The 21,579-nt window shown below is 51.1% G+C and overlaps 1 protein-coding gene across 1 annotated transcript; it reads right to left on the bottom strand.

Moving 5' to 3' along the window:
• Positions 1–1,061: 1,061 nt before the first annotated feature.
• On the bottom strand, positions 1,062–14,607 carry LOC140720210 (zinc-binding protein A33-like). The gene is made up of 6 exons (XM_073035100.1): positions 14,197–14,607; positions 14,023–14,118; positions 12,911–13,144; positions 11,873–11,895; positions 11,658–11,776; positions 1,062–1,666 (listed from the first exon to the last, which is right to left on the bottom strand). The coding sequence occupies exons 1-6, from the start codon at positions 14,605–14,607 to the stop codon at positions 1,065–1,067; spliced, it is 1,485 nt and encodes a 494-aa protein (XP_072891201.1). The 3' UTR covers positions 1,062–1,064.
• Positions 14,608–21,579: the final 6,972 nt, after the last annotated feature.

The following is a 21,579-nucleotide window of genomic DNA, read 5'->3' as shown; positions in this document are numbered from 1 at the left end:
TCTCCACTGATCCTGACCAACCTGCTGTGTTTTTCCAGCATTTCCTGCATATAAACTGGGTCCAAAACTGAATATCTGATTCAAAGTAGAGATCCGGACTCTATTTGCCTCGTAAATTAGAGGAACAGCTCCCCATTTTCCGTCAGGGTGATTGGCAACCTGGCAGCATCAACATCGAACTTTCAAACTTCTGGAAGTCGTTCCCTGTCACTTTTCCTGTTTAATTGTCTCTCTCCTCCTGCTCCACCAGCCCCATCACCCTCTCTCTTTCCCCTCCTTCCCCACCCTCTCCATCTGCCCATCACCCACACACTCCTCCCCACCTCTCCATCTGTCCATCACCCACACACTCCTCCCCATCTGCCCATCCCCCACACACTCCTCCCCACACTCTCCATCTGCCCATCCCCCACACACTCCTCCCCACCCTCTCCATCTGCCAATCACCCACACCCTCCTCCCCACCCTCTCCATCTGCTCATCACCCTCACACTCCTCCCCACCACTCCATCTACCCATCCCCCACACTCCTCCCCACCCTCTCCATCTGCCGATCACCCACTCTCCTCCTGACCCTCTCCATCTGCCCATCACCCTCACACTCATCCCCACCTCCCTCCCTTTACTCCGGGGTCACTTTCCCCTCCTGTCAGATTCCAAAATCTTCAGCCCTTTGTCACTGACACCTCTCACCTCCCAATTTCTGACACATTTCCACCCGTCCCTCATCTATCACCCCTCCCTCAGGTATTACCCCTCACCTGGATCCACCCCTCACCTACCCATTTCCCTCCATAGATGTTGCCTGACACGGTGGGAGACCCAGGCGCTTTGTGTGTTACCACCACAACATGTCCCGTGTTACCAAGATTCACCCTGACCTCCCTCTCCCAGTCAGCACCACCACCACTTGCCCCAGTTACCCTGTCAGTCCTGGTGGACTTTAGCACCCGGGGGAGCCGGGGAGCTCAGGACCCGCCGCCCGCGGCTGCTGCTGAATCCGCAGTGTTTCTGTTCCGTTGACGGATGCGGTGAACGAGTTAAAATTAATGGATCGATAATTCTCACATCGTGTTTATTTCACTCTCCGCACATTTATATTTACACTGACTGACTCCTGACGCCGGTCCCGGACCCGACCCGTTTACAGACCCGGAGCAGATTCTCAGCCACTCGTTTTTATAGATAGTCCAGAAGAAAGGATAAAGTTTCTCCGTGAATTTATTCCCGGTGAAGGTGTGGAGATGGGACTTGGTCTCCGCGTTGTAAAATGAAACTGTCCCGGACTCGTAACTGAGATAAACTCCCACCCTCCCGGGGATGGGACCGGCAGGGAGACGGGGCTCAGGGGAGGTGTAAACCCGCATCACGTCATCAACCCGCGCGATGATCCAGAATCCGGTCTCCGGACTCGGTCTGACCCATCGCTTCCTCTTCACAGACTCTGCGGCGACTCCCAGACTCCAGCCCCGATTCCCCGTCACCTCCACCTCCCAGTAATGTCTCCCCGATGTGAATCCCTCCGATCCCAGCACACAAGCCCGGTCTGTGAACCTCTTCCCGGTGTCAGGGAGATTCCTCCGGGTCCCAGTGTATCTCACACTCTTCCGATCCTCAGACACCTCGAGCCGCGGATGCGCCGTTTCCACATCCAGGGTGACAGAGACTGGGGGAAGAAGCAGAGAATTAGAGAGTGCCCGGGGATCGGGGGGAGACTCGGGCAGCGCGGCCCCGGGGATCGGGGGGAGACTCGGGCAGCGCGGCCCCGGGGATCGGGGGGAGACTCGGGCAGCGCGGCCCCGGGGATCGGGGGGAGACTCGGGCAGCGCGGCCCCCGGGATCGGGGGAGACTCGGGCAGCGCGGCCCCGGGATCGGGGGGGGGGAGACTCGGGCAGCGCGGCTCCGGGACCGGGGGAGACTCGGGCAGCGCGGCCCCGGGGATCGGGGGGGAGACTCGGGCAGCGCGGCTCCGGGATCGGGGGGAGACTCGGGCAGCGCGGCCCCGGGGATCGGGGGGAGTCTCGGGCAGCGCGGCCCCGGGACCAGGGGAGACTCGGGCAGCGCGGCCCCGGGACCGTGGGGAGACTCGGGCAGCGCGGCCCCGGGGATCGGGGGGGAGACTCGGGCAGCGCGGCCCCGGGATCGGGGGGAGACTCGGGCAGCGCGGCCCCGGGGATCGGGGGGAGACTCGGGCAGCGCGGCCCCGGGGACCGGGGGAGACTCGGGCAGCGCGGCCCCGGGACCGTGGGGAGACTCGGGCAGCGCGGCCCCGGGGATCGGGGGGAGACTCGGGCAGCGCGGCCCCGGGGATCGGGGGAAGACTCGGGCAGCGCGGCCCCGGGGATCGGGGGGAGACTCGGGCAGCGCGGCCCCGGGACCGTGGGGAGACTCGGGCAGCGCGGCCCCGGGATCGGGGGGAGACTCGGGCAGCGCGGCCCCGGGGATCGGGGGAAGACTCGGGCAGCGCGGCCCCGGGGATCGGGGGAAGACTCGGGCAGCGCGGCCCCGGGGATCGGGGGGAGACTCGGGCAGCGCGGCCCCGGGATCGGGGGGAGACTCGGGCAGCGCGGCCCCGGGGATCGGGGGGGAGACTCGGGCAGCGCGGCCCCGGGATCGGGGGGAGACTCGGGCAGCGCGGCCCCGGGGACCGGGGGAGACTCGGGCAGCGCGGCCCCGGGACCGTGGGGAGACTCGGGCAGCGCGGCCCCGGGGATCGGGGGGAGACTCGGGCAGCGCGGCCCCGGGGATCGGGGGAAGACTCGGGCAGCGCGGCCCCGGGGATCGGGGGGAGACTCGGGCAGCGCGGCCCCGGGACCGTGGGGGAGACTCGGGCAGCGCGGCCCCGGGGATCGGGGGGAGACTCGGGCAGCGCGGCCCCGGGACCGTGGGGAGACTCGGGCAGCGCGGCCCCGGGGATCGGGGGGAGACTCGGGCAACGCGGCCCCGGGGATCGGGGGGAGACTCGGGCAGCGCGGCTCCGGGACCGGGGGGAGACTCGGGCAGCGCGGCTCCGGGACCGGGGGGAGACTCGGGCAGCGCGGCCCCGGGGATCGGGGGGAGACTCGGGCAGCGCGGCTCCGGGACCGGGGGAGACTCGGGCAGCGCGGCCCCGGGGATCGGGGGGAGACTCGGGCAGCGCGGCTCCGGGACCGGGGGGAGACTCGGGCAGCGCGGCCCCGGGGATCGGGGGGAGACTCGGGCAGCGCGGCCCCTGGGACCGGGGGGGGAGACTCGGGCAGCGCGGCCCCGGGACCGGGGGGAGAGGCCGCTGGGCCTCAGGCGCAGTCGGGTGGGCGACAGGACCCTTTCCCGGGGTTTTACCCAAATACAGCGGATGGACAACCGGCATCTTCCCGAGGTTTTTCCTCGACATGGAGAGCGGATTTTCCTCGATCAACAACACAAAATTCTGGAGAATCTCAGCGGGTCAAGCAGCGTGTGATAAGGGAGATGTACAGTCGCTGTTTCAAGCCGAGACCTTTCCTCGATTGGAAAGAAAGACGGGAGATAGCAGTGGAAACGGGTGTGAGAGAGACCCAGAATATTCAGCCTCTCCTTATAACCCAAACTCTCCAGTCCCAGTAACATCCTTGTAAATCTGTTTTATACCCTCTCAGTTTAATGACATCCTTCCTGTAGAAAGATAACCAGAACTGTACAGGGTGATCAAAATCATAAAGACAAGAAAGTCTGTAGATGCTGGAAATCCAAAGCAACACACACAAAACCTTGGCCCAAATCATCAACTGTTTATTCATATCCATAGATGCTGCCTGACCTGCTGAGTTCCTCCAGCAGTTTGTATGTTACTCTGCTCCAAATGTGGCCTTCCCAATGTCTTGTACACTCATAACGTGACGTCCCAGTTCCTGTACTCAGTATTCTGACTGATGAAGGCAATCACCTCCTGGTCTCTCTGTTCCACAACACTCTCCAGGGCCCCCGATTGATGTGTAAATCCTGTCCTGGTTTACCTTCCAAAATGCAACACCCTCATCTCTCTGAATTAAAATCAAATTCCATCCAATGGCCCAGAGACCCAATTAATCAAGATCTCGTTGTAATCTTGGATAAACCATGAGCAAGAGGGTTATGTAGTGGATAACACAATACTGTTGCACCTTGGGGCATTCCAGAGTTCAGAGTTCAATTCCAACACCATCTGTAAGGAGTTTGTACTTTCTCCCCGGGACCTCGTGCATTTCCTCCGGGTGCTCCCGATTCATCCCTCAGATTGGGGAGGAGTGGACAGTGAGGAAGACCATCATTACTTGCAGTGGGACCTGGAGCAGCTGGGAAAATGGGCTGAAAAGTGTCAGCTGGAATTTAATGCAGACAAGTGTGAGCTGTTGCTCTTCGGTAGGACCCCAGTGTAGGTCTTTCACAGTGAATGGTCGGGCACTGAGGACTCTGTTCTACAGCAGATCTGGGAACACAGGTCCAGAATACATCGAAAGTGATGTTACAGGTAGATGGATGTTACGTTGAAGTTGTCTGAGACCTGGGGCCGCCTAATTTGGGATATTGTGTACAGTTTTGGTCACCTACCTACAGGAAGGATGTAAATAAGTTTGCAAGAGTACAGAGAAAATTTCCAGGGATGTAGCTGGGACTGGAGGACCTGAGTCATGAGGAAAGATTGAATAGTTTAGGACTTTATTCCTGTAACATAGAAGACTGAGGGGAGATTTGATAGAGGTATACAAAATAATGAGGGGGTATAGATAGGGTAAATGCAAGCAGGCTTTTTCCACAGAGGGTGTGTGGGATTACAACCAGAGGTCATGGGTTAAAGGTGAAAGATGAAAAGTTTAAGGGGAACATGAGGGGAAACTGCTTCATTCAGAGGGTTGTGAGAGCGTGGAACGAGCTGCCAGCCCAAGTGGTGCAAGCAAGCTCGATTTAAACATTTAAGTGAAGTTTGGACGGTACATGGATGGTCGGAGTTGGAGGACCATGGTCCCGGTGCAGGTCGATGGGAGCAGGTAGTTTAAATGCTTCAGTATAGACCAGATGGGCTGAAGGGCCTGTGTTGTTGTTAATGGTCATTGTACATTGCCCCGTGATTAGGCTGGTTTTAAATAGTTGGGGTGCTGGGTGGAGCGGGTCGTTGGTCTGGGACGGCCTGTTTCACACTGTCTCTAAATAAATAAATAACCTCTTCACTGTCCATGAAACCACCAAATTTAGAGTCCTTCACAAACCTACTAAACACTTCACCTACATTCTCTCCAAATCATTCATATGAATGATGAAAAACAGTGGACCCAGCACCGATCCCTGCAGAACAACCACTGGTCACAGGACTCCACCCAGACAACTCTGTATCCTATTCCAGATCGTACCGTATCCCATGTGATCTAACTCTCTGCTACCTTGTCCAATCCCTCGCTAAACTCCATGGAGACGATGTCTACTGCACTTTCATCAGCTGTAATTTATTTATTGAGATACAGCACGGAATAGGCCCTTCCGACCCTTTGACCCCCACCACCCAGCAACCCAATTTAATCCGAGCCTGACCATGGAACAAGTTACAATGACATCCATCACCACCCAACAATCCCTGATTTAATCCGAGCCTGACCATGGGACAAGTTACAATGACCCCCACCACCCAGCAACCCCTGATTTAATCCGAGCCTGACCATGGGACAAGTTACAATGACCCCCACCACCCAGCAACCCCTGATTTAATCCGAGCCTGACCATGGGACAAGTTACAATGACCCCCACCACCCAGCAACCCCTGATTTAATCCCAGCCTGACCATGGGACAAGTTACAATGACCAATTAACCTGCCAACCAGTACAGGTTTGGACTGTGCAACTAGAGCACCTGGAAGAAACCCACGTGGTCATGGGAGAACGTACAAACTCCTGACAGGCAGTAACGGGACATGAACCCGGGTCGCTGACAACATAAGGACGTACCTGAATGAGAGAGAGGCTGAGATTCTGTCAGAGTCTGCTAAGTTAGCAGACGAGTATGCTTTAACCCACAAGGTAAAGTTTTTCCCGAGCAAGAGCTACCAAAGGAGTAGCAGGGATAACAAAGATAACCCACCGGCTAAACCAGAGAGTAAACCGGGGACTAGTGATAAAAGTCAGGAGGAAGGGAAGCAGTCAAAAGAAAAATTTCCCAGTTTCAAGTGTTACTTTTGTGGGAAGCCTGGTCATGCGGCATCCAATTGTTTTGCTATGAAAAGGGAAAACAGGACAGAGAGAGAGAGAACCCCAAATGCCTGCGTTCAGACGGTTAAAACACCACTGAAGAAGGAGGGGTCTGACCGAGTTCAAGAGGGATTTGAGAGATTTATTTCAAATGGGTTTGTGTCTGTGAAGGAGGGATCAACTCCGGTTCCAGTGAGAATCTGGAGCGATACTGGAGCTTTTCAGTCACTGATATGAAAGAGTGTTTTGGAGTTCGGTGCTGAGATGGAGATTTGAGAGTCGGGGGCGTTGAGAGTAAGTGTTCAGCACGGACTAGAAGGGCCGAGAAGGCCTGTTTCCGTGCTGTAATTGTTATATGGTGATATGGTGGTGAATATTATCAAAGGTATTGGAAAGGGGACTGAGACCGTGACTTTGCATAAGATAATTCTGAAATGCGACTTGGTATCTGGACCAGTCACAATAGGGGTGCGATCTGAACTACCGATAGACAATGTTGATCTCTTACTCGGAAATGACCTTGCAGGTGGGCATGTTTACCCAGAAAGTGGTGAAATGCCATCGGTCATTGTAAAGCGTTAGGCTGCAGTCGGTCAACGATCGGAACAATTTTAAAGGATAAAGTGAGAAAGGCTCTGCCCCGATGAAAGCTACAATGATTACTAAGCAACGCAGTGGTTTAATTATTGGGTTTTGGGTTTTTGATCCTCCACATCAAACCGGCACGGTGAAGAGCACACTTGGGAGTGGTCTGTCACTGTATCGAACCCGGCGCTGAAACATTGGTTCTTAAGTGTTTTATATGCTGTTGTGACGGAAAATAACTGGTTCTTTGAGTCTCAACAGTAGAGGCCTGGACACACACAGTTTTAATACTAAGGAATTTATTTACAAGGGCAAGTCGGGTCAACACAAGCAACTACAATACACAGGAAGCGGTGTGGGGACAGGGTACGGTTACACAAACAAAGAACAAGGGAAAGGCACTACAACAGCTATCCCCCTTGACCTTGGATAGTTGTGGCTCCCTTATCAGGACAAACGATAGACCTTACCAAGCATAAATCAATGCACTTACCTCCAATGTGGTTGCCTGTAAGAGAGGGCGAGCTAAGGGCAAGTCTCACCTTTTAAAGCATGGGGCTGGGCGAGATAATCCAATTAAGGTGACCAATAATTTAGGTGTGCATTGATTAGTTGGGAGGGACCAATGTCTAACCATGTCAGCAACTTCCCTATAATACCACGGGCTCTTAACTTGGGAAGCAGCCTCATGTGTGGCACCTTATCAAAGGCCTTCTGAATCTCCAAATATACAACATCCACTACATCCCCTTTATCTATCCTACTTGTAATCTGCTCAAAGAATTCCAACAGGTTTGTCAGGCAGGATTTTCCCTGAAGGAAACCATGCTGATTTTATACCATCTTGTCCTGTATCACGACGTCCTGTGTCACCATGTGCTCCATCACCTCATCCTTAACAACTGACTCAAACTTCTTCTCAACCACTGAGGTCAGGCTAACTGGTCTATAATTTCCTTTCTGCTGCCTTCCTCCTTTCTTAAAGAATTTTCCACTCCTCTGACACCATGCCAGACTCCAATCATTTTTGAAAGGTCATTTCTAATGCCGCCATAATATTTAATGCTACATCTTTCAGAACCCTAGGGTGCAGTTCCTGTGGTCCAGGTGACTTATGTACCTTTAGGTCTTTCAGCTTTTTGAGCACCTTCTCTCTTGTAATAGTAACTGCACCCACTTCTCTTCCTTCACACACTACATCAGGCATACTGTTAGTGTCTTCCACAGTGAAGACTGATGCAAAATAGTCATTTAGTTCATCCGCCATCTCCTTGTCCCCTGTTATTAATTTTCCTGCCTCATTTTCTGGCGGTCCCATATCCACTCTCATTTCTCTTTTATTTTTAACATACGTGAAAAAACTTTTACCATCCACTTTGATATTATTTGCTAGCTTGCTTTCACATTTCATCTTTTCCTTTCCAATGATTGTTTTAGTTGCTCTGTTTAGGTTTTTAAAAACTTCCCAATCCACTATCATCCCACAAATTTTTGCTTTGTTGTATGTCCTTTCTTTTGCTTTTACAATAGTTTTGACATCCCTTGTCAGTCATGGTTGTACTATTTTACAATTTGTGTAGTTCTTCGTTTTTGGAAGAAATGAAAACATACTCACGTCCTGCAGCTTCCTCATTTCCCCAGAAACACACACCATTGCTGCTCTGCTGACATCCCTGCCAGCAGCTCTTTCCAATCTACTTTGGCCAACTCCTCTCTCATACCACTGTAATTTGCCTTACTCCACTGAAATACTGCTACATCAGCCTTTACTTTAGTGGTCACCAACCTTTTTAAGCCCAAGATACCCTACCTCGGCCACAGTCAAAGAAGACATCGACCCCCAGATTGATTAGTTACACACATGCGCACTGGGGCAGGAAAGACCGGAAGTAAAACCCCGCAACCCGGAAGTAGAAATAATGTATAAACTCCAGGGGTACACACCCTTTTTTGCACCGCGGACCGGTTTAATATTGACAATATTCTTGCCGACCGGCCGCTGGCGGGGGGGGGGGATTAAACACGACCGGAATACAGCGATACTCGAAGCAGGTTCCTTATGTCCAGTCTATTGCACAATTTAGTTTTTGCGGCTCTCGGCACTTAGCTTTTGTCCCACTTGCTCACGTTTTCTCCGCTCAAAAAACTCAGCGGGTTTGTCTTTAAGTGCGGGGTGCTTGGACTCAAGGTACCGAAGCAGTTTTGAGGATTTCACTGCCTCATTAGACAGCCTCCAGGCCCAAACTGCAGCCTCCGCCCGCCTGCCCGCCGCCTGACACCCTGGCCGGGTGCGGATGGTCGTGGGTGGGGTGAGAGGTCAAGGTCAGGGCCGGAGGTCCCCGTGCCGGTTCCAGTCCGGAGAATGCGACAGAGTGGGGAGAGTGACAGGGCGCCTGCCCACCTTGTAGGATCTATCGGCCGACAAAAGTTTGTATCAACAGATCACAGCGAGGTAGCTGCTCTGCTACTTACGGAATCCTGAGCCCGAATTAGATCGTCTGCGAATATTTTAGCACCGGGTTCCCCACGAACATTCGGTGTGGTGAACAGGTTTAGAGGCGGCGCCCACCTCTCCGCGCTCCAGGTCAGTACCAACGGCACTTCTCGCCGGCCGCGTGAGGCGAACCAGTGATTCCTGGCGCGAGGGTATCACTGCATTTAGGCGACTGATGACCTCGCATGGGTTCAAGTTGAACAGTGGGCAAGACAGGGAGTGAGGAAAGGTGCAGCTGACTCATATCGTTTCCTCACGGCCCGGTGGTTGGGGACCACTGAATTACACTGTGTAAACACAAAGTACACTGCAGATACTGTGGTCACATCAACACGTATAAACAAGCTGGATGAACTCAGCAGTCAGCAGTTTGACTGCTCATTTCAACGGACGCTGCCCGACCTGCTGAGTTCATCCAGTGTGTTTGTACGTGTTGAATTACACTGTGTAATGCGGGGGAGCTACACACACGCACACTGGGCAGAAAGAACGGAACAAAACCCCGCAACCCGGAATCAATCTTTCAACAGTATTTGTGTATTTATTTTTGAATTTTTTTCGGGATCTACTGGGAAAGTCTCAAAGATCGACTGCTACTTTACTTTCTCCCTATCAAATTTCAAGTTAAACTCAATCATACTGTGATCACTGGTTCCTCAGGGTTTTTTACCTTCAGCTCCCTAATCGCCTCTGGTTCATTACGTAACAGCCAATCCAGTATAGCTGATCCCCTAGTAGGCTCAATGACAAACTGCTTTAAATGCCATCTCTTAGGGATTCAACAGACTCACTCTTGAGATCCATTATCAACTTGATTTTCCCAATCAACCTGCAAGTTAAAATCTCCCATGACTACCAGAACATTGCCCTTTTGACACAGCTTTTCTATTTCCTGTTGTAATCTGTGGTCCACCGCCCAGCTCTGTTGGAGGCCTGTGTATAACTGCCATCAAGGTCTTTTTAACCTTGCTGTTTCTGAACTCAACCCACAAGTATTCAACATCTTCCGATCCTATGTCACATCCTTCTACTGATTTGATGCCATTATCTACCAGTAGAGCCACACCACCCCCTCTGCCTATCTTCCTATCACTCCGATATAATGTGTAACCCTGGACATTCAGCTCCCAACTACAACCATCCTTCAGCCACAATTCAGTGATGGCCACAACATCATACCTGGCAATCGGTAATCGTGCAACAAGATCATCCACTTTATTTCTTATACTACGTGCATTTAGATACAACAGCTTGAGTACCGTATTTGCTGTCCTTTCTGATTCTGCATCCCTAAAGTTTTGATACTCAGCCTGTTGGCTGCAACTGAGTTCCATCACCTGCCTGCCCTTCCTGACAGTCTGACTGCAGGCTATCATTACCATTTTTACCATCCGTCCTATCCTGAGTCCCTTCACTCCAGTTCCCACCCTCCTACAAAATTAGTTTAAACCCTCCCCAATAGCTCTAACAAACCTGCCCGCAAGAATATTGGTCCCCCTTGGGTTCAGGTGCAACCCATCACTTCTGATCAGGTCATACCTCCCCCAGGGGGATCCCAATGATCCAAGAACCTGAAGACTGCCGCCCTGCACCAGCTTCTCAGCCACACATTTACCTGCCAGATCATCGTGTTTCTACCCTCACTGGCACGTGGCACAGGCAGCAATCCAGAAATTAGTACCCAGGAGGTCCTAATTTCTGGATTAGAGAGAGGCAAGAGTGGATATCGGACTGCTGGAAAACAATGCTGGAGAGGTAGTAATGGGGGACAATGAAAGGGTGGATGAACTGAAGACGTATTTTGCATCAGTCTTCACTGTGGAAGACACTAGCAGGATGGTGGAAGTTCCAAGTGTCAGGCGACGTGCCGGGCGTGAAGTTAGCATTACTAGAGAACAGGTTCTTGGGAAAAGGAAAGATCTTTAGGTAGCTGTCACCTGGACGAGATAGTGTACATGCCAGAGTTCAGAAAGAGGTGGCTGAAGAGATCATGGAGGCATTTGTAACGATCCTTCAAAAATCACTAGATTCTTCAATGGTTCTGGAAGACTGGAAATTTGAAAATGTCACTCCACTGTTCAAGAAGAGAGAGGGAATAAAGGAAACTCTAGGCCAGTTAGTCTGACCTCAGTGGCTGGGAAGATGGTGAAGTTGATTATTAAGGAGGAGTTGTCAGGGAACTTGGAGGCACATGATAAAATAGGCCATGGTTTCCTCAAGGGAAAATCTTGCCTGACAGATCAGTTGGAATTCTTTGAAGAAATAACAAGCCAGATAAACAAAGGAGAACCAGTCGATGTCGTGTACTTGGATTTTCAGAAGGTCATTGACAAGCCATATTTGGCATCTAATTATGACTTAGTAGTGTCTCATAAACAAGCACAAATGAATCTTATGTCTTACCGTGTTTAATGCCGCCAATCACTTCTTCCGATGCTATGTCGAGCAAATAGGGGTGATCGAATTTTTCAACCAATAGGGCACCATCTGTCACTGACAATGTGTGGGTATCATCACTAATCCTGTAAATATTATACAGATGGTTATAAACTGAGCATCAGTGATATTTGAACTATTTTACAAATCCATACAGAGTTTCAGTAAAGACCATGTCCTACCTCCTCTTCCGACGCGCTTCCTCCTGAAATAAATCAAACACAGATCTCAATTGACTGAGACTTACTGTCGGCATCTGAGCCAAGTTATTAAAACCTGCTGATAATTCCCACTGAACTCATTCCCACTGACACGAATGGAGAAAGAGGGACATTGAACTGTGTGAGAAAGTACAAGGAATATTTATGAGAATTATACGATAACAGAGAGAAGGAACTTACAGGAGAGACTGGACAGGTTTTAAGATTCTGAATGTATCTGATCGAAAATATTTCTGCTTGTGTGGAGACAATAAGTCAAAGATAAAACATCAGTAGGTCGTTAATAAATCCCACAAGAAATGTAGTGAAGAGAATGTGGAACTCACTGCTACAGGAGTGGCTGAAGTGGAACAGCAGAGATTGATTGTAATGGGGAAGCTGGATAAACACATGAGGGACCATGGAGTTGGGGACACTGTTACTGGGTGTGGTGAGTAGGTGGGAGGAGGCTTGTGCACCAGGGAAACTGATAGGAGAGAATGGACTGAAAGTCCTGTCTCTGATGAAAATGGGATATAATCTGATGAAGAATATTTCTGAAAAACAAAAGACAGTGCAAAATTCTCCAGAACAATGAACCTGATACAAACCAGATATAGATGGTAAATCCGATGTGTAGGTCACATTCTGGAATTCAACCTCAGTTCCCACCGATCAACAGAGAGACCCTCACACCCACTGCACCAGACACACTCACAGTCTGTGACTGTAATGGGATGTTACTCTGAGTCTCAGGGGATATTATACGTGGGAATCACAGAAGTGATCACTGGCTCAGTGCTATGATCAGAGTAAACATTCCCGAGAAGGATGCAGACTGTCCAGCGATGTACAGATGTTGTGAGAGGCCGGTTTGGAGACAACAACAACCCTGAACAGTCAAAACATCCGTCTGGTTTCAATCAGTTTACAACTCCAGTATTTGTAAATCCCACACTGCATTAAAATACATCATTTTGTGCCTATGTACTTTTACAGGACCAAACTGAAATCTCTCACCATGAGGAATATGATATTGTCTTGTTGATCCATCTGTTCCTGTAACTTTGAGATTTCCTTGTAGATGGCATTTAAATTCTCTTGAATCTCCTGAAGATTTTTCTCCATTGGATTTAGAATCCTCTCCTCTTCTTCCCTGAGATCTCGGAGTACACGCTGCTCTTTCTCGGTGATAATCCGTCGCAGTTCATCAAACTGGGATGTGATGTGGGACTGAACGCTTTGTGACTGTTCCTGTCGAATGAAAGGAGAGGATGGTTTATTATTTGGCCCTGATGTAATTCCTTATGATATGGAAGGGTCTGTCCAGCCCATTATCATCCAAGAGGAACACAACCTTGCCGTTGGGTTTGGAGGCTTGTGTGCCTCAATGACCCAAAGAACTCTGTTGGCTGGAATGTGGGTTTATGCTTTGACCCTTGGTAGGGTCACCCGTGTCAAACAGGTCAAAGGGTAGAGGCCAGAGTAAGAGTGGTCCACTGGTCCTCCAGGTTCATGGGTTCAGCTCAGGGCTAACAATACTGACTGGTAAAACAAAACTGTTACGGAAACAATGAAGAGTCTGTCTACATCTGAGTGCCATGTTATTCCTGAGTCTCCACTCAGGACCTGCCTGACTGACAGTAGTGAAAACCGAGAAGCAGCTACTGACATGTTGAATGAAGACATGAACACTGCCGGAGATGGAGGACCTTCATTGCTGTCCCAAACTCCAGTGGCATAACAGGCAGCAAGTGAGTGGTTCCCAGATATTCGATCACAATTCCCTCAAACCCAGTCTTCCTCACTGACCCATTAACTCCCACCTGATTCACATACAATACCCCTTCACAGGGTTAATTACAGTTGCCAATTTACTGTTCAATCCTGAACAGTCAAAACATCCGTCTGGTTTAAATCAGTTTACAACTACAGTATCTGTAAATACCACATTGAGTTGATTGTCGGCTAAAAGAAGGTACTGGTTACAGAGAGAATGTGCAAACTCCACACAGACAGCACCAGAGGTCAGGATCGAGCCCAGGGCACTGGAGCTGCGATACTCTGCTATTCTGCATTAAAGGGAACAAAACTACACAACAAGATTGTAAATTCTGCTCAGGAAGCCTCACCCGAACTCCAGAAATCTTCTCTTTCTGTTGCTGCTCCTTTTCCTGAAAGTCTGATTTCTTTTTTACGAGAGAGTCCAAGGAAGATTTAACCCGATCCTGGGAATTAAAGAGTTAATGGATTAGACAAAACAAAAAGACAACATAAACAGACGATCGAAAGCAGCTTAGTTTTACCTGGTAAATTTTAATGGCTTCTTTAATCGGCATGAAGTTGTGAGACTTGTGTTCCAGTGCATCTCTACAGATCAGGCAGATCAGTTTCCTGTCCGTCTCACAAAACAGCTTCAGTTCTTCCTCATGTTCCTCGCAGTGAAGTTTACTTTCCTTCTCTTTAGGATTCAGGTTTAGTTTCCGAGCTTTCTCAGACAGATTTGCTAAAACCCGATTGACCCTGAGGGTGCGGTCTGCAAACTCCTCTCTACATTCCGGGCAGGAGTTTCTCTCCTCCCTTTGCCAACACCGTGTGATACAGGAGCGGCAGAAGTTGTGACTACACTCCAGTGACACCGGATCGGTGAAGAAATCCAGGCAGATGGGACAAATTACCTCCTCGATTAAACTCTCGACCTGTCCTTTCGAAGCCATGTTAACTCCCGGTACTTCCGGGTTCAGGATCCTTTCACTTTCGGGAGCTGCTGAACGCCTGCGGTACCGGGGATGTCCACTAGGGGCGCTGCAGTCTCGGGAATGAACAACGTTGCTCCAAGTGTTCTCTGGGCAGGAATCGCGGCAATTTCCACATCAGGGTGGGATCAGAAACATATTAAAGAGGTCTGAATATAAATGAACCCGGAGCGCGGAGCCTGGTTCAGTGTAAAGTACAACTGAAAGGGACAATTCCTGAAAAGCGAGATAGACAGTTGGCCTATGTCCCTGCCTGCTCCAGCCCCACTGAACTTGTCCTCATACATTGACTCCATTCTAAACCCTTCAGGTCAATCCCTCCCAACCCACATCCGCGACACTTCTCATGCCCTCAATCTCCTCAGCAATTTTCAATTCCCAGGCACTGACCGCCTCATCTTCACCATGGATGTCCAGTTATAACTTCTATCCCCCATCAAGAAGGCCTTACAGCTCTCTGTTTCTTTCTCAATAAAAGAACAAACCAGTTCCTCTCTATCTGGAAGGACTGGTGCTCACCCTCACCAATTTTCCTTCCGCTCCTCGCACCTTCTCCAGACTCGAGGGCTATCCACGGGTATCTGCATGAGCCCCAGTAATGCCTGTCGAAGAACAGCCCATGTTCCAGGCCTTCCCCAGTAACGCTCCCCAAATCTTCCTCAGAAACATTAATGACTGCATTGGTGCTGCTTCATGCACCCATGCTGAGTTTATCAATTTCATCAACTTTGCCAATAACTTCCACCCTGCACTTGAATTCACTTGGTCCAGTTCAAACACCTCCCTCCCCTTTGCCCTTCTCTCTGCCTCCATCTCTGGAAACAAACTGTCAACTGACATATTTTATCAAGCTACTGATTCCCACAGGTAGTTTGACTATACCTCTTCCCACCCAGTCTCCTGTAACTTTTCTAAACTCCTTCATTTCCACTGAATCTGTTCCCAGAATGCAGTTCTCCCTTCCAGAACATCAGGTATGTCCTCCTCTGTAAAGAACAGGGTTTCCTTTCCTCCGCTATTGATGTTGCCCTTACCTGCATCTCCTTCATTTCCCGAACATCTGTGCTCACCTCATCTTCCCTCTGCCTCAACAGTGATAGAGTTCCTCTTGTCCTAACCTACCAGCACGTAAGTGTCCACATCCATCACATCATCCTCCATAAACCTCCACCATCTCAGAATCAGAATCAGGTTTATTCTCACCGGCATGTGTCATGTGTCATGTACTGTATTTTGTTAACTTAGCAGCAACAGTTCAATGCAATACATGATATAGAAGTACAATATCTATCTATATATATATGTAAATCAATTACAGTATATGTATATTGAATAGATTTTAAACTCTGCAAAAACAGAAATAATATATATTAACAACGTGCGGTAGTGTTAATAGTTTCAATATGTCCATTTAGGAATCGGATGCAGAAGGGAAGAAGCTGTTCCTGAATTGCAGAGTGTGTGCCTTCAGGCTTCTGTACCTCCTCCCTGATGGTAACAGTGAGAAAAGGGCATGTCCTAGGTGCTGGGGGTCCTCAATAAAGGACGCTGCCTCAGAGACACCGCTCCTTGAAGACGTCTTGGATACTTTGAAGGCTGGTACCCAAGATGGAGCCGACGAAATTTATGACCCTCTGCAGCTTTTTTCGGTCCTGTGCAGTAGCACCCTCCCCCCCCACCCCCCCCCCCCCCCCATACCAGACAGTGATGCAGCCTGTCAGAATGCTCTCCACGGTACATCTATAGATGTCTTTGAGTGTTAGGTCCTCAGAGATCTTCACACTCAGGAACTTCAAACTGCTCACTCTATGTGTTCCTTCATCTTACCCTTCCTGAAGTCCACAATCAGCTCTTTCGTCTTACTGACGTTCAGTGCCAGGTTGTTGCTGCGACATCACTCCACTAGTTGGTATATCTCACTCCTGTACGCCTTCTCGTCACCACCTGAGATTCTCCCAACAATAGTTGTATCATCAGCAGGTATATAGATGGTATTTGAGCTGTGCCTAGCCACATTGTCATGGTATCCGATCACCAAACACATCTTTACCTCCTCCCTTCTCTACTTTCCTCAGGGATCACTCCCTCCATGACTCCCTTGTCCATTCACTCTCCCCACTAGTCTCACTCCTGATACTTAACCCTACAAGTGGCCAAAGTATCTATTCACCTCCTCCCTCACCTCCATTCGAGGACCCAAAATGTCCTTCAAGGTGAGGCAACACGTCATCTGCTGGGTCATTTATTTGGTCTGCCGCTCCCAATGCAGCCTCCTCTACACTGGTGAGACCTGTTGTAAACTGGGGTTCTGCTTCATCAAGCACCTCTGCTCCATCTGCCAAAGATGGAACATTTTACTTCCAATTCTCATTCCCATTCTGACCTGACAGTCCACGGCCTTCTCTTGTGCCACGACGGAGCTACCCTCAGGCCGAAGGAAAAACACCGTGTAGTATGTTTGGGTCGCCTCCAAACAGATGGCATGAATATTGATTTCTCCTTCCCGAAAAAAAATTCCCTCCCTCTCCCTTCTCCTTCTATCCCCCACTCTGGCCCCTTACCTTCACCTTCCTGACTATCATCTCCCCGTGCGTCCCCTCCTCCTTCCATTTCCCCTATGGGCCATTCTGCTCTCATATCAGATTCCTTTTTCTCCAACCCTTTACCTTTCCAACCTACCTGGCTTCACCTATCCCTTTCCAGCTATCCTCCCTCCCATCCCCCACCTTTCTATTCTGGGGACTTCCCATTTCCTTTCCAGTTGTGAAGAAGGATCTCGGCTCGAAATCCCATTTCCATAGATCCTGTCTGACCGGTTCCTCCAGCATAGAACACAGAAAATCCACAGCACATTATAGGCCCTTCTGCCCACAATGATGAGCCAGCCATGAATCCTGCTCCAGAAGCTGCCGAGAATTTCCCAACCACACAGCCCTCTATTTCCCTAAGCTCCATGTACATATCTAAGAGTCTCTAAAAAGCCTTTATTGTACCCGGCTTTACCACCTTCACTTGGCATTCAATGCACTCACCACTCTTTGTGTGAAAAATTCACCTCTAACATCCCCTTGTACCTCCTTCCAAGCACCTTAAAACTATGCCCCCTCATGTTAGCCATTTCAGCCCTGGGAAAAAGCCACTGGCCATCCACACGATCAATGCCTCACATCATCTTATACATCTCTATCACGTCTCCTCTCATCCTCCGTCACTTCAAGGCCAAGTTTATTCAACTTGTCTCATAAGGTACACCCTCCAATCCAGGCAACATCTTTGTAAATCTCCTCTGCACTCTCTCTATAGTATCCACAATCTTCCTGTAGTGAGGTGACCAGAACTGAACACAGTACTCCAAGTGGGGTCTGACCAAGGTCTTATATACCTGTAACATTACCTCACGGCTCTTGAACTCAATCCCACAGTTGATGAAGGCCAACACAACATACGCCTTCTTAACCATACTGTCAACCTGCGCAGCAGATATGAGTGTCCCCTGGACAAGGTCTCGCTGATCCTCCACACTGCCAATATTCTTACCATTAATATTACATTCTGTCTTCAAATTTGACCTACCAAAATGAACCACCTCACACCTACCTCAGTTGAAGTCCATCTGCCACTTCTCAGCCCAGTTCTGCATCCTATCGATGTCCTGCTGTATCCTCTGACAGCCCTTCAGACTATCCCCAACACCCCAACCTTTGTGTCCTCAGCAAATTTACCAACTCATCCTTCTGCTTCCTCATCCAGGTCAATAATTAAAACCACAAAGAGGAGGGATCCCAGAACAGATCCCTGCGGAAAGCCACTGGTCACCATCTTCCATACAGATATGAACCATCTACAACCACTCTTTACCCTCTGTGGTCAAGCCAAAAAGCAAGGTCTCCTTGGATCCCTCGAACTTCTGGTAATGCCCCCAATCCCTCTCCTTCACCATTCCCCATCCCCCTTTTCCCTCTCCCACCTTATCTCCTTGAGGCCCATCGCCTCCCTACGGTGCTCCTCCCCTCTTTTTTCTTCCATGGCTTTCTGTCCTCTTCTGTCAGACTCCCCCTTCTCTAGCCTTATACCTCTTTCACCAATCAACTTCCCAGCTCCTTACTTCACCTCTCCCCCTTCAGGTTTCACCTCTCACCGAGTGTTTCTCTCTCCCCTCCCCACCTTTTAAATCTCCTCAGCCTTTTCCCCCCCAGACCTGCCGAAGCGTTTCGATCCAAAGTGTCAATTGTACTTTATTTCCATAGAGGCTGCCTGGCCCGCTGAGTTCCTCCAGCATTTTGTGTGTGTTCACCGTGTACATCGAGTCCTTCCTGGTGACTTGTGGTCGGTGGTGTTAGTCTGGAGGAACTGTGCCCAAGTTCATTAACGCAAAGTTCACATGTACAGGCGATAAACAAAGTTACTGGCAGGAGCTTCCTCGCCGGGGATCGGGGCCTGTTGTCCGCAGCTGCCTGAGGGTGACCGGCCTTTCCTCGCCGGGGATCGGGGCCTGTTGTCCGCAGCTGCCTGAGGGTGGCCGGCCTTTCCTCGCCGGGGATCGGGGCCTGTTGTCCGCAGCTGCCTGAGGGTGGCCGGCCTTTCCTCGCCGGGGATCGGGGCCTGTTGTCCGCAGCTGCCTGAGGGTGACCGGCCTTTCCTCGCCGGGGATCGGGGCCTGTTGTCCGCAGCTGCCTGAGAGTGCCCGGCCTTTCCTCGCCGGGGATCGGGGCCTGTTGTCCGCAGCTGCCTGAGGGTGACCGGCCTTTCCTCGCCGGGGATCGGGGCCTGTTGTCCGCAGCTGCCTGAGGGTGACTGGCCTTTCCTCGCCGGGGATCGGGGCCTGTTGTCCGCAGCTGCCTGAGGGTGGCCGGCCTTTCCCCACCGGGGATCGGGGCCTGTTGTCCGCAGCTGCCTCAGGGTGACCGGCCTTTCCTCACCAGGGATCGGGGCCTGTTGTCCGCAGCTGCCTGAGAGTGCCCGGCCTTTCCTCGCCGGGGATCGGGGCCTGTTGTCCGCAGCTGCCTGAGGGTGACCGGCCTTTCCTCGCCGGGGATCGGGGCCTGTTGTCCGCAGCTGCCTGAGGGTGACTGGCCTTTCCTCGCCGGGGATCGGGGCCTGTTGTCCGCAGCTGCCTGAGGGTGGCCGGCCTTTCCCCACCGGGGATCGGGGCCTGTTGTCCGCAGCTGCCTCAGGGTGACCGGCCTTTCCTCACCAGGGATTGGGTCCTGTTGTCCGCAGCTGCCTGAGGGTGACCGGCCTTTCCCCGCCGGGGATCGGGGCCTGTTGTCCGTAGCTGCCTCCGAAACCCGCCTCCTGCTGCTGGGAGACCGGAGCTGCTGATGGATCTCTGGTGCTCTCACCTCTCTCCCGTGCAATACGACAGACTGAAGGGCGAGGGAGGATGGGGACCGATTACCCTTTCTGCCGTCCTCAACCCTCCTCCACTCCCTGGTCACCCCGCTCTGGATCTTTTCATTGCAAACTGCCGACGAGACATCGACCGTCTCCACTTCCCCACTCCTCCCTCCAATTCCAACCTCACTACTTCCAAACGCCCTGCTCTCCACTCCCTCAGCACTAATCCTCACCTCACCCTCAAACCCGCGGATCAGTGGGGTGCTGTAGTAGTCTGGCGTACTGACCTCCACCGCTGAGGCCCAGCGACAATTCTCAGACACCTCCTACTTACTTACCCCTCGAACAGGACCTCACAGAGGAGAACCAGGCCACTGTCTCCCACACCATCACCGACTTTATAAGCTCTGGGGATCTCCCATCCACTACCTCCAACCTCGTAGTTCCCGTACCTCCCCTTTCTACCCAAGATCCATAAACCTGCCTCTCCAGGTAGACCCATAGTTTCAGCTTGTTCCTGCCCCTGAACTCATATCGACTCTGTTTTATTCCTCCTGGTCCAGTCCCTTCCTCCCTACAACAGTGGCACTTCACACTCTCTGGATCTTTTCAATGATTTCATGATCCCTGGCCCCGATCATCTGATTTTCACTCTGGATGTCCTGTGCCTATACACCTCCACCCCCAACCAGGAAGGCCTCAAAGCTCTCCATTTCCTACTGAACAGCAGACCAGGTTGGGGTCGTATACTGTGTCCGGTGCTCCCGGTGTGGCCTCCTGTACATCAGTGAGACCTGACATAGATCGGCAGACTGCTTCGCCAAGCACCTATGCTCCATTTGCCAGAGAAAGCAGGATCGCCTAGTGGCCACCCATTTTAATTCCACTTCCCATTCCCATTCCGACACGTCAATCCATGGCCTCCTCTACTGTCGCGATGAGGCCACGCTCAGTTTGGAGGAGCAACACCTTATATTCTACTTGGGAATCGTCTGACCTGATGGCATGAACATCAATTTCTCACCCCCTCCTTCACCATTCCCTGTCCCCTTCTCCCTCTCTCAATTTATCTCCTTGCCTCCCTCTGGTGCTCCTCCCCCTTTCCTTTTTCCCACGGCCCTCTGTCCTCTCCTATTGGATTTCCCCTTCTCCAGCCCTGTATCTCTTTCACCAATCAACTTCCCAGCTCTTCACTTCACCCCTCCCCCTTCCCGGTTTGACCTCTCACCCTGTGTTTCTCCCTCCCTCCCCCCACCGTTTAACCCTTCTGTTTCTCTCTGGTCTTGATGAAGGGTCTCGGCCCGAAACGTCGACTGTACTCTTTTCCTTAGATGCTGCCTGGGCCTGCTGAATTCCTCCAGCATTTTGTGTGTGCTGCAAAGGTAAACTTGTGTTTTAAGAAATTAAACTTTATTTGTAATAAAATATCTGCAAGAGATTTAAACAGTTCCAATGATATTTGACATTCTTAATGTCATATGTTCAATACATTCGGTGGTGTTAACACTGTTTAAACCATTGCCATTCAGATCGTCTCAGGGATGTTACAACATTTCAGTGTTTGTGGGGCTTCCCCACCTGACCCAGGCCCTCCAT

This window comes from Hemitrygon akajei, chromosome 2 (assembly GCF_048418815.1).
Source record: "Hemitrygon akajei chromosome 2, sHemAka1.3, whole genome shotgun sequence".
Taxonomy (NCBI): domain Eukaryota; kingdom Metazoa; phylum Chordata; class Chondrichthyes; order Myliobatiformes; family Dasyatidae; genus Hemitrygon; species Hemitrygon akajei.
Note: the sequence above shows the minus strand (reverse complement) of the source record. Positions and strands in the feature narration are given on the sequence as shown.

Excerpts from the sequence above, each read along its gene's own strand:
- LOC140720210 (XM_073035100.1), bottom strand. The coding sequence starts at position 14,607 with ATGGCTTCGAAAGGACAGGTCGAGAGTTTAATCGAGGAGGTAATTTGT. Across the intron at positions 13,145-14,022 it reads AGAAGATTTCTGGAGTTCGG|GAACAGTCACAAAGCGTTCA; the intron begins GTGAGGCTTCCT and ends TTCATTCGACAG. Across the intron at positions 11,896-12,910 it reads ACAATATCATATTCCTCATG|GAGGAAGCGCGTCGGAAGAG; the intron begins GTGAGAGATTTC and ends GATTTATTTCAG.